Source organism: Epinephelus moara, chromosome 11 (genome assembly GCF_006386435.1).
Source record: "Epinephelus moara isolate mb chromosome 11, YSFRI_EMoa_1.0, whole genome shotgun sequence".
NCBI lineage: Eukaryota > Metazoa > Chordata > Actinopteri > Perciformes > Serranidae > Epinephelus > Epinephelus moara.
This window is the reverse complement of record NC_065516.1, coordinates 20,866,690-20,879,569: the sequence shown is the minus strand read 5'-3', so window position 1 is coordinate 20,879,569 and position 12,880 is coordinate 20,866,690. Positions and strand designations below refer to the sequence as shown.

At 39.5% G+C, this 12,880-nt stretch overlaps 1 protein-coding gene across 3 annotated transcripts; it reads right to left on the bottom strand.

Moving 5' to 3' along the window:
• Positions 1-813: 813 nt before the first annotated feature.
• Positions 814-12,089, bottom strand: u2surp (U2 snRNP-associated SURP domain containing). Of its 3 annotated transcripts, XM_050056408.1 has the most exons (26): positions 12,019-12,089; positions 10,591-10,689; positions 10,357-10,471; positions 10,075-10,199; positions 9,902-9,972; positions 9,639-9,727; positions 9,456-9,491; positions 9,265-9,347; positions 7,958-8,123; positions 7,648-7,859; positions 7,198-7,241; positions 5,406-5,510; positions 5,239-5,305; positions 4,942-5,105; positions 3,824-3,986; positions 3,622-3,701; positions 3,429-3,516; positions 3,176-3,313; positions 2,861-3,050; positions 2,661-2,741; positions 2,510-2,561; positions 2,262-2,409; positions 2,031-2,141; positions 1,806-1,933; positions 1,507-1,692; positions 814-1,339 (listed from the first exon to the last, which is right to left on the bottom strand). In XM_050056408.1, the coding sequence occupies exons 1-26, from the start codon at positions 12,061-12,063 to the stop codon at positions 1,204-1,206; spliced, it is 2,922 nt and encodes a 973-aa protein (XP_049912365.1). In that variant the 5' UTR covers positions 12,064-12,089; the 3' UTR covers positions 814-1,203. The 3 variants fall into 3 exon arrangements, with proteins under 3 accessions (XP_049912365.1, XP_049912366.1, XP_049912367.1); XM_050056409.1 differs by lacking the exon at positions 9,456-9,491; XM_050056410.1 differs by lacking the exons at positions 7,198-7,241; positions 7,958-8,123; positions 9,265-9,347; ... (5 more) ...; positions 10,591-10,689; positions 12,019-12,089 and having other exon boundaries at positions 815-1,339; positions 7,648-7,832.
• Between the last annotated feature and the right edge of the window lie 791 nt (positions 12,090-12,880).

Below are 12,880 nucleotides of genomic sequence, written 5' to 3'. Positions count from 1 at the left end.
GACTCTACGCATTGCTGATGGGCCAGATGAGGTGCACCTCTCCTCCATTGCTCATCTGGAACTGAGGGATCAACTAAAGAAAGCACAGTCCAAGCTGTAAAGTAATTAACCTCATGTAGCCATAAGTGCTTTACTAAATTGCAATTTGCCTTAACATTAGTTTGCCTCAATTCACCCCCAAAATGACCATTTGTATATTAATAACTCATCTTGTGTTGAATTTGTTTGGAAAACTTTTTCTCATCTGCCACCTGTGAACAAAGAATCCAAAAATGGAAAAAGTTCTTGATGAACTTAGGTCACAGCAGACAGTGTTTAGCAACAGTACAGCTACATCAAAACATCCTTTCACAAACTCTCACTCAACTCATGCATTATAATCCAGGTTTAATTTTCAGTTCAATTTGCCTGTTGAAAAGAACGGTCTGTTAGGGAAGTACTGAGCATATGACTGGATAAACTAGACCTGGATTACACTGCACTAGATGAGTAAAAGTTTTTATATGGATGTTTTGATATAATTTTGCTGTTGTTAAAAATTTGTTTTTGGATTCTTCGTTCACCGGGGCATAGTTGATATACAAATGGTCATTTCGGGAGTGAAGTATTCTGCTTTTCCAGTTCCCATGAACTACCTGCTGTAAAGGAATCAGATTCTGATTAGCTTTTTGTGAAATTTTAGGTAATTTTTCTACCAACATACACTATATGTAAATAATTGACTGTAAATCTGTTTTGTAAATTGATGTAAATTTTACTGCAACCTCCTTTAAAACCATTCTATTAAAAGTTTATGAATGTCCACATTGTTTAATTTAAAAATGACACTTGTTTATTAGGAATTCATTTTAATGTGAACTACAAAAACAGAAAATGACAGCATGAATATGACTAATGTCATCACACTCTGATTGGGTGTGGTCTACCACATGGATGAATTCCACTGGGAGGTGATGGGGAATCAGGACACACAAGCACATTATTTTTTGTACAATATAAAACAACAATGGCCCCATCCATTGGATACACCAGATGGCAACCCATGCAACACCCTCCACTCTTCATTGTCTATACATTAACATTTGGGCAGAGATCTTCAGCTGCCAAATCATTCAGTCAATCTTTTATACAACATGGAGCAGAAAAGGGAAGAATGGGGAGGGAGGAGAATAGGCTGGTTGTGAGGTTGAAGAAGAAGACTCGTCAGTGTTTGCTCTTCTTTGATTTTTTGTGAGACCGGTGAGGTGACCTTGATTTAGACCGGGATTTTTTAGCTGACTTCTTGGGCGTCCTGGAGCGCGACCTCCTGGATCGTTTGGGTGTGCGAGGTGAGGGAGATCTAGCGGGACAAACAGGACAGTGAATTTCAGTCTAAATGCTTCATCTCTACTAACCACACTGCAATTAATAAAAGAAATTGGTGATTGCAAGATAAAAGTTAAGATCAACCAAAACCTGGCTGTAATGACAACAGTAGGAGAAGCACTGCTGGACAGGTAGGCTCACCTCTTTGAGGACTTTTTGTTGCTGGATCGCGGTGAGTCTTTATGGGTGGAGCGGGAAGATGTGTCTTTAGAATATGAGCGATCGGAGCGTTCTGATCTCTCTGACCGCTCTGAACGAGGTGAGGATGACCGGCCTCGTCTGCTGCTACTCCGCGTTGGACTGGGTGACCCACTGTGACGCCGCTTCCTATCAACCAGAGAGGACAAATATCTGTCAGATAGGAAATTAAACGAATCCCATGTTTGATGAAGCACAGGCGTCAATACTTTAATGACACCACGGCCAACTGATTATCTCACCTCTCTTTCCTGGTTGGCGTGTCCTCTTTCTCTTTTTCCTTCTTCAACTCTTTCAACCGGGCCTCAGCTTTCTCCTTCTCTTTCTTCTCCCTCTCTTTCTCCCGTTCAAGTTTCTCCTTTTCTTTTTCCTACAATAAGGGAACACAAAAAATGACCCCAATTTAGAATTTCAAACCCTGTATTTGACATCATCTATATTAAAATCTGCAGAGTCAAACTAAATACCTTTTGTAGTAGTTTGTCCCTGTAGTGCTCCACCTGCTCCTGAATACTCTGCCCAGACTTCTTGGGCCGTTTCCCAGACTCCAGTTCATCCTGGAACTTCATAACCTTAACCTACGTGAACAAAACAATAAAAGGAAGATGGTCAAAAACAAAGAATGTCACGTGCATACAAAACACCACAAACACCTTGACATACTCCTCATGTAGGATGGGGGTTTCTGATAGTATTACCTCTATTTCTCTGAGCTTTGTACGTTTCTCCTCATTCATTTCAGACATCTTGGCCTTAAAATCTGAGTCATCTCTGATGGGATTGAAGTAGCTCTGATTATCTTCTGAGCGAGGACTTCTCTCATCATCGTCACTGTCCTCCTCATCCCTGTAGAGTTGAAAACAGTTCATTAAAAAACAGTTTAAGGGTGCACCGATGTATTTGCTGAACAAACAAATTATTCTCAAATGTTGCACACAAAACTCACTTTTTCGTTTCTTCTGGCTGCTCAAATATCTCCCATTTTGAAGTTGTCACAGCTAAGGAGTGAACAAAAGACAGCATGAGTGCGACTAAGACTGCACAAAACTGGCGACAAAGATAATGTATGTACTGAAGCCATTTAGAAGAAGTCTCACCTTGAGCTTCTAATTCCGACTCGTCCACTGCTTCCCATTTCGAGGGTGCTACCTTGAAGGTTGCCTCTTTGGACGGATCCACTATGAAAATCAGGAAAATGAGTCACTGTACAAGAGCAGCATACAGTATAACACTTGGACTGAGATCATCATTGAAACCACCTCATACAACATCCTGTGTTAGTCTCTGCACAACTTACAAGGTATTCCATCTAAGTCTTCTTCCATTGGCTTTATCGGAACACCATCTAGGTCATCCAGGGGGGCTCCGTCAATAGGCGCCCCATCAATGGGCCCGGCGTCAATCGGCACCCCATCCACGTCCTCCAGCAGAGAGCCATCTACATACTCCCCTATTGGAGCCCCGTCAATGTCCTCTGCTGGCTCAGCCTGGGCCAAAGACAGCACAAAAAACAAGCTAGGACTTCAATAACTCATGGGATAGATTTGGAAATAAAGTTACTTTAAGATAATTTTTAGGATATTACATGATCAACTACTGTTAGATTACTTACCTCCACAAGGACAACAGGGGCTTCCTTCTCTGCAGCGAGATTAACTAGACCTAGGAAGATGTTCTGCAGCTTGATGAGGAAAGGGTCTGGGTACACAGCCCAGTCCTCCCATGCCCGGAAACATGACATAACTCGTTGCTGCAACAAAGAAGAAAAGCAGACAAGAATGGTTGGGTGACATATTGTAAGAGTCAAACTCATTATGTAAAATATTTGTGTTTAGTTTACTTTGTGGGATTTGGACGTTTGGTACCTTAAAGTTCTCACTCTGAAGATGGCCCTGTATCGTTTTGTATGTCGCGTTGAGGTCTGCGAAGATCTGACAGAGCTTGGTCTCAAAACTGTTAACGAGGGTAAGAGCAATAATGTGAAGTTGAGTATCAAGTATCCCACTTGGGTATTCCAATATTAAATTGACAGTTCTGTGTAATAATGACACAACTCACTATTTTCTGTAGTAAGACGCATTGGATACTTTGGCAGAGGAGTTGTAGAGCACATCAGAAACTAGATATAGCCGTGCAATCTGAAATGTAAAAGAGAAAAAAAATAAAATAAAATATTTTCACAAGAATAACAACCACAGAATTTAACATTCATAGATGGTCTTGGTCTTTTTTATAGCAGAAGGTTGGCGCTATGTCTTACCTTCTTGGGAAGAGGGGTTTTGAGGATGGAGAGAGACTCTGTGATACACTCCACAATCTCTTCAGCTGCTTCGGCATGGCTGAGGCAAAACAACATGGCTTCTGCTATGTCTCCCCTCCTGGGGGTCAAACCACGCAGCATCTCCTCCAGTTTGTCCCGCTCTCTGCAGAAAAGAAGCGCAATCAGAGTGAATATTAATGCAGGTTCACCTACAGCAGGGCATCTTAACACTACTGATGAATCATGAGATGATGCCATTTAAAGGGACGGTTCACTCCAAGATCTGAAATATTTTTTCCTTCTTACCTGTAGCGCTATTTATCAATCTAGATTGTTTTAATGTGAGTTGCAGAGATATCGGCCCAAGAGATGTCTGCCGGGAAAATCCAGAGACCTTGTTGTGAGCAGTTGTATGTAGGAACTATTTTCTTTCTACCAAACTACAGCCGCAAACTAGACCACAGCATAGAAGAAATGTGCATCAGCGCATAGATGAGAGGCTTGTGCATAAATGTTTAACATTTTTTTCGGACATTTTATTAATATTTGTCAGACATTTTATGAATAATATTTTTGACATTTTATTATTATTTTAGGGACACTTTACCTAAATTTGTCAGACATTTTGTTACTAATATTTCGGACATTTTATTGATTTTTTTATTATATTTTTTAATATCTGTCAGACATTTTATTAATAATATTTTGGATATTTTGTGAATTTTTTTGGACATTTTATTAATATTTGTCGGGCATTTTATGTATTTTTTTTCGGACATTTTATGAATATTCGTCAGACATTTTATGTACATTTTTTCAGACATTTTATGAATAATTTTTCGGCAACTACTATCTATTTTTCTGCAATATTGGGCACGTTTCCTTCTGCATGGTGACCCATGATTTGTTTGAGTTTCTCGAAAAAATTTTTTGGAGACAGATATCTCTATGGCCGATATCTCGGACAGTCAACAACTCACACCAAAACAATCAACATAAATAAGTAGCACTACAGGTAAGAGGCAAAAGAAATTTCTTTTTGATTTAAGGGTGAACTGTCCTTTGAGACTACATTTTTTACTGAATCCACGCCAAATTTCTTAACAAAATGGTCTTACTCTTCCTTCAAGCAGCCCTTCTTGCTGCCCTCCTCCTCTTCCTCCTCTTCCTCTCCATCATCATAAGGACCATGAAGGTACGGGTTAAGAGGTGGTGGACGCCACAACGAGCCATTTTTAAACATCCTAAAGTCTTCTGTTTTCCATTTGACTGGTGCTTCACCCTGAGCAAGAAATGCACAGTTAATATCAAAACAAAACCTGTTGGACTCTGATCTCAGAACATGATATTTTTCTTAAATGTGGGATGAATACCATGGAAATTTTGTCGAAAAAACAACAACACAGAAATCAAACCTGTAGTATGGAGTAGAGCTTCCACCGGTAGTATACATGTGCTGGGCTTTGGTTCTCAAATAAAAACCTGAAAGAAAAATCATCAACATGAGGAGCCGCGTCATAAATGTGCAACAACTACTAAAATGACAAAAGGTAATAGGTCACTGATGTGCAGTTAAACTGACCTGTACATGGGATTGTTGATTTCTCTGTTCATGATCATGGCTTCAAACATTGGGCCTTCACGCACCACAAACTCGATCATTCGGTGGATGAGAGAGAGCAAATTCCTACAAGAAAAACACAGTTAAAGCAAACAGATTCAGACTGGCCGGACTCTTGACCACTACAAAAAGCCTGTCTGTTAAAAGCTTAATTTTTGCCTGGTGGTTTTGCACTCAGAAAATGTATCTTGACAGAAATGGGGCATTATTGGCAAAACAAATGTTGCAGGGCATAACTGCAGATGTCACATTCATAACTATAACTGAATAGTGCGCTGAAATGTGAATACTTTAGTAAATGTCACTTAAATGGCTCCAACAAAATATAATTATTATTAATTATTAAACAAATTAAGTTACTGTGAGGCTGAAGAGAGATGTCTGTCAAAGAGTGTCACGTGACCAGGCATAAATTAAACATAACTGTGGCTATACCTCTGAGCCTACATAACATCAATGCATAAATGCTACCAAAAATCAAAACTGAAAATGACAACTTATGTTACAGTAAAATGTTCATATTAATTAAGATTTTTTTTTTAACTAACAATTCACATAACAGTAGATTTTTTTAAATTGGGTGTATTTTTTTTTTTTTTTTTTACAAGATCAACATCAAATTTAAGCCTGTTTTCTCAAACACTACAGTGCAAAAGGTTTTACATTTCATTGCACTGCCTGGACCCTCTCTTTGAAATCTTCCTTGACTGAATTTTTTGAAAAATGGGCAACTAGTGAAGCTGAAGAACTTGGGAAATTCGGAGCGAGACATTGACAAGACACTGCATTAACTGAAAAGCCTGTCAATACAGTGCCTTTCAATTCCCACTCATCTCCTGACTAATGTGAGTTGAGGAAGAACCAAAGCAGTACAGGATTGTTGGCCTAAATAGGCTAAACATGTTCTCTGCTGGTGGAGCTGGTAATGACTGAATACAGTGCAAATGGCATCACTAAAGTTCTTCTGTGACAATTTGGGGGAAATACATGGTGCAGGCTGCATACAATTAGCCTAAAGTGGCCAACAAGACAAAGGATGTCTTTCATTTGACAACACAGATCACATTTACTTGTATTGGAGCCGATCGTACCAATGGCGGGGTAAAATTCAGTATACTTTCCCAATCCATCCCATGATGCTTTTCAGGTCCCTCGCTGCTGCAGACAGTTCAACTTGTGCTGCTCACCAAGGCCAATGTCAAAGGTCATATATAGACTAATACTGGCAGGTTTGGATTTGTTGGCAGGGGCCAGATTTACTGAGCTCCCGAATAGAGTGACAGAGGCCAAGGGGGTAGACGGTCTGCGTGAGCAATGGTCAGAGAGCAGCATTTCACAACTACAGATCTAGAATCAGCAGACTATGTATCTGGCAGAGTAACATGTCACTAAAGTTGGAAAAACAACACCATTACATGTTGATGTATGGAGTGGAACTGTGATGGACTGAAGTCATGATGTTCAGCTCTAAACGGCACATTAAGTAAGCACTATAATGATGTTTCTGCTACGTATTTAAAAAGGAAACATGAGGTGATGGAGTGTGAAAGAGCAAGGTACAAAACAAACTTGTCAGTCAGTATCATTCTACCTACTAATATGATGACATTGTACAATAGCCTCAACCATTGCTCACCCATACTGACCAGCCCCCTGTAGCATGCAGTGATCAACTGATCAAACTTTAGCTTCATTATGGGATGTTTTTTTTTTCTAAGTTTGTACACCAATTTAAAAAAAGAAAAACATGTACCTTTCTGTTGGGATAACCACTTTGACTATGGCTTGCGACAGAGTCTGTATATGAAGTCACATCAGATAATAAACATAGAATGTGAGTATTGTTAAAAGGCAACAGGTGAAAAATATAAAAAATGCATTTTAATGTGCAAATAGACAACAACTTTCCTTTACTGCTGTCAGTTTTACTAAAGGCCAAACACCCTGCCCTGACACTGTATTCACTAACCATAAACCCCTCTCTGTAACACTGAGCATTTTCCACACGCTAACATTCACTATACCCACACTTTGATATACACTGCAAAACTAGTTTCATTCAGCAAGACTAAAGCTATCACTTACAAAAATTGGAATAAAACATGTCCTGACTGCTCATCATAAAGGCTAACATCTTACCAGCTGAACATACAAAACACTGCCATAACCCATGACATAATCCTAGGCTGACATGCTGAGTTACCTTCTCAAACTCCTCCTTGTTTTTAGGCGGAGGAAGCAAGGGAGCATTGGGGTTCTTTAGCCTCTCCCGGGGCTGTGCGTTGAAGGGTAAGCCAGAGGGAGGCGGTGGGAGTGTGTGCTCCATCATGGAAGGAGGGATGTAGATGGGGTGGGGAGGAATGGGCACACCTTTGCCCCATCCTAATTTCATCTCAAAGTTCATTATCATCTTTCCTGTAATAGGAGCAAAAATATATGTATTTAAAATGGCTGCAAAGAACTAGAAGTACGTCAGTTATCTTATTAAATAAAAAAGAAATACAGCGTTGTACCATTTAGGTTCTTGAGCGCTCGCTCTGCATCCCTCCTGTTCATGAAAGCCACAAAGCCACAGTTCCTCTCCCGAGCCCTCTCCTCATCTGTCCTTGGCCACATGATCTTCACACTGGCCAGTGGGCCATAGCGGCCAAACTCTTGACACAGCATCTCCTCATTCATCTATAAAGTAACAAAGATAAGACATGCAGAATATTAATACTTCATAAATGAACACTGGATAAGTATCTGAGCAACATTAGCACTTAAGGGAATAAGCAACACATTTCTATTTGGAATTTACTGTCAGCCCAAAGAAAAAGCAACAGGCTCAAATACAGTCCTCCTGTTCGCATCAAAAATCCATGCTTTACAGGGTTCCCACACTTATTTTACCAATAGATTTTCCAAACTTTCCCATAATGTTTCCATAATGTTTTGCCCTATTTCCGTGACTTTAAGTGGTTTAAAATGGGTAGACCTATACATAATTAAACATGCACTTTCCAAGCACTTACAGATGAGCAACCCTCTTTGAGGAACACAAAACCAAAGATCTTTTAGATGTCAATACAATATGATGCGTTTTTGGATCATAATTTTAACAAGTTTCTATTCATATTGTCTAATAATTATTTTGCTTGCCTGAACCTGAGCGTATGTGATACCTCAATAATTTAAGGTTGATCACCATCATGTCCCTTTGAGCCTCCCACATCAATGTGGATCAGTGACCCAACACAGTGGCCAAATTATATTGCCCATCCGGACATCTATACAACATACCTAGTGATTCAAGCAAATATGTATATTCCATTAAATCATCAGGTATCATTAGGCTAAGTCTTAGGCTGAGATTTAGTTAGAGAAGACTGAGCAGTCTGATGGTGCTATACTGTACGACTGTAAAGTTACTGCAGCAGCCTCTCACTCAAGCTACCATCAGCTATCCATCAGTGTTAAGTGTAACCAGCTTCATTTGCAATTTATCTCACTGAGAGTGAATATTCACGCAGTTTATGTGCTTCAAATCTCAGTGTCTGAGGCCACGCACACAGCATCAGATCTTAAATTAGAAAATACAAGATGTGCATTTTGCATAACTTTAGACATATTTTGGAATTTTTATATACATTATATTAAATATTTTAAACAACAGCCCTGTTTACATTCTCCCAAATAATTCTGTTAATTCTAAACTATTTCCAGACCTGCAAAAACAGTTTTTCTAATTTTATAATCTTTCTAGGATTTTCATAACCACGGGAACCCTGGCTTCTGTATCTCTCTTCTCCATTTCATAAATGCATGGACACAAACTCACCTGTGGATTGATGTTTCCAAGATACAAGTTAGTCGTGGACGGGTCTCCTACATCATGGGAACCTGGCGCACAATCATCCAAAACTGCAGAAACACAAAAGAGAGAGAAATTTCCTACTGCTGTCTGACAGGACAACATATTCTCTAAGCAAGATGAAGAAATTCACGGCCACTATATTAAGTCAAAATTACCACTGGACGGACGGTTTCTTCTTGAAGAACCATCCGCTAAAAGAAGCAGAAAAGCAGTATAAATTTTGTTTCAGGGCAAAAGTGGACAAAGGGGTTGGGAGGGTGGAGTAAGGCGTGCAGGACAGCGCCATTTCAGGCCAAGTTAGTACATGGAACACAGTCGTGCAGTTTAGTGACACTTACATGAGCGTCTTCCGTCCGTGCCCGAGAGAGGTTCGAAACGACTAACACGTCCTTTCATCTTGTGCCTTTCGTCCCTTTCCTCCTGGATTCTGCAAAAAGCGACATGAAGTACAATTAGGTTCACTCCAGGTCCAAATTATTACAACGTTTGTACTTTCGGAACTGCACCACTCTACATCATAACACCTAGGAACCACTAATTACCGCTACCACAAGAAATTAAAATGTCAGATTATATAACAGATTTATGTGTTGAAACTTACTGTTTAAGTTCTTCTTTGAAGAGCTCCAAGTTGCTCTTCTTCTTTTCCTTTTCAGTAGTTTTCTTCACAGGCTAAAATGCACACGGAAAAATAGTATCAGCAGTCCAAAACCAAAGCATTACTTACTAGAGCAGTAACAAGAGAAGCTACTTGTTAAATGTGATAATACTTACATGTCTTTTGTCTAATGTTAAAAACTGAGGTGGGGTTTCCAAAGGCAAGAAGCTTTTTGTTTGGGCCTCAAACCGTGATTTGGGCTTGTACAATTTCCCTTTCTTCTCATCAGAAGATGCCTCATCTGAAAGACGAAAGAGTGTGTTTGTTCTGAGTTCCACTACAATTACACTTCATTTGTTCAAGGCATGGGTAGAGGATGTTGTTAAGTGTGCTTGTGTCCAAACATATCACGCAATTCATTTGGGGAATACATAAAGCAAATAATTGCAATGGCATACCTTTTGATGCATTTGCAAAACCACCACGGACAAAGGCCTTGACTTTTCCCTCCCCTCCTCCTTCAAAAGCGGCAAGAAACTCCTCATAAATCTCTGCTGCTGCCCGCTCATCCTCCTGAACATAGAAACCAGCGTCAAAGTAAATAAATGCATACATAAACATCTTAACACAACGTGTACCCTGTTACCACAAATCATATTGACAAAATTCTCCATAAGGAAGCCAATACTTACTTTTTTCTTTATTTCATCTTGCTCTTTCTTGCTTAGGGTCCTCTTTGCCACTGCCATTTTCCCAATGCTGAAAGACTTCAGTTTGCTCTCGAGCAGCGCCTGTCGATATTAAAAATTAATAACTTTATATAGCTCCTTTCATAACAGTGTTACAAAGTGCTTCACACATTGCACAATATATTGGGGCCCTTACAGCAAAAGAAAAGCACAGTCTCCTTTAGTGGTAAGTCTAGATCAAGGGACTGTTATTAGTTTTTGTCACATGATCTGAGATTGTGTGCAGACAGATAAGGACAAATCAGTTCCAAGTTAGTGCTAGGACATGTAGCGCGTATAAGTAATGAGTAAAACATTAAAATCAATCCTGAAGTTACCAGGAAGCCAATGCAAGGTCGCTCAATGGGTGTTATTTTTTTGTTTGATACAGTTAAATCTTGCTGCAGCAATGTGTACAATCTGAAAATGTGAGAGTGCTTTATCGTTTAAGCAGGTAAAGAGTGGATTACAAAAGTCACTTCTAGAGAAAATAAATGCATGAACAACTTTCTCCAAGTCAAAGATGATGGAAATGATCTGATTTTGAAACCATTCAAAGTTCATAAAAACAAAGCAATGTTGGTTCAACAGGCATTTCATAGTCACGCGATATAACTCTAAATTTGGATGCATACAACACATCCAGACCATCACACTGCTCCAAATAGAATTATTATTATTATTCAGATGTCTGCCAACGCACGACAGCAACCATGTTGACAGGTAGGTAAAGCGGGACCCACTGCCGTAACAACACGCAGCTAACACAACACTGTAAAGTGGGTTGTGTCCACTTGTAGTTTGCAATCATTGCTCCAACCTTTAATGGTCATTCTGTAGGTTGTATTTACTGCATAACGTTATATTCTACTTAGCTGAGCCCGGACATTAGAAAGTAGCTACAACTGAGCAAAATGAACCAGAGGCCTAACGAGCTGGTATGTGCTGCAGCGCCACCGACTGAATGCATTAGGCGGCGAATGGCTGTTGCAAGGAGGCTATAATGTTGCTAGGCCCGAATTCCAAAATATTACATTTCATATGTCTAAATTCAAACATATATCCATTAAACATTGTACTTGACACCAACTGTGACAGTATCAGTATATTAGCTGGGCGAACATTCCTTTCTGGGTCAACTGCCCTGACTATTCCTTCTTGTGTTAGCTAAATCACTTAGCTTAGCTTAGCTTAGCCAGTGTGGCCGGAGAGCCAAAGTGCTAGCTTTAGCGCGTTTATAGTTAGCTAACACCGTTGCGCACACTCGTAACTCTTGTCACTTGCAGGCTATAAATATGTAAATAGACGAGGCTGTTCAGGTATTATATTATTTACATCGTTTTCATAACAACAGATAAGACTAGCTAATGCAAGTATAAACGGTAAATTCACCTTAGCGCTAGCTTTTTGAGAGCCACCAGGCGTTCGGTCCGCCATCTTTTGTGGTACTAAAATAAAATCGATCGCCGATACGAAGATAACGGCAAACGTGAAACTCCAGGCGACGCAATCAATCACCGAATCAATGATGGCTAAACTTATTTTCTCTGCCACTCAATTTCTGGTAATAATTACAAACAAGTAAAAACACAAACTGTGACTATAAATTGCAATAATTTTGAGAGATAAAACAAGATGTTTATACACTGTCAATCAAAACATCTTTTCCATTTGTTTTAGGGACTGTTCGTTAGTTATGAGGGCGGGAGTAGGTGGTGCAAAAGGGGGAAGGCGTGTAAAATATTTTTTTTAAGCACCCGTGAGGGACTTTTGTCATTTTATTTCATTTTATTTCATTTATCTATTTTTTGGGCTTAGGGGAGGGTCATACACATTTAAATACCAACATTCACAGTAATTCAGTTCAGTGTGCGGCGGTTTATGTTGATGATTTTGGCTATATTTTGTATTTATAGAGTCCACTAGGTATGAGTCCTGCAACCCGAAAATGTGTTAGCATTTTAATACTTCTGCTTCCTTCATCAAAAAGTCAATAGGGTTGCTTTTATATGTAAACTTTTAAACTTTCACGTTTTGTACTCCAACAAAAATAGGTCAGCAAATACCCCACTTACCACACCAAGCCGTGCCGAACACAGCTTTATTGTGTTGTTATGTTGGTGACATTAGCTCAGCCGACCTTAGTGTAGTTCGTTTAGAGCCTAACCTTAGCTTTTTACTTCTGGCAAATGCATTTAGGCTTCACTAATCATGAAAATGGTGTTCATTTGTGAAGATGAAAGTATCATAAATG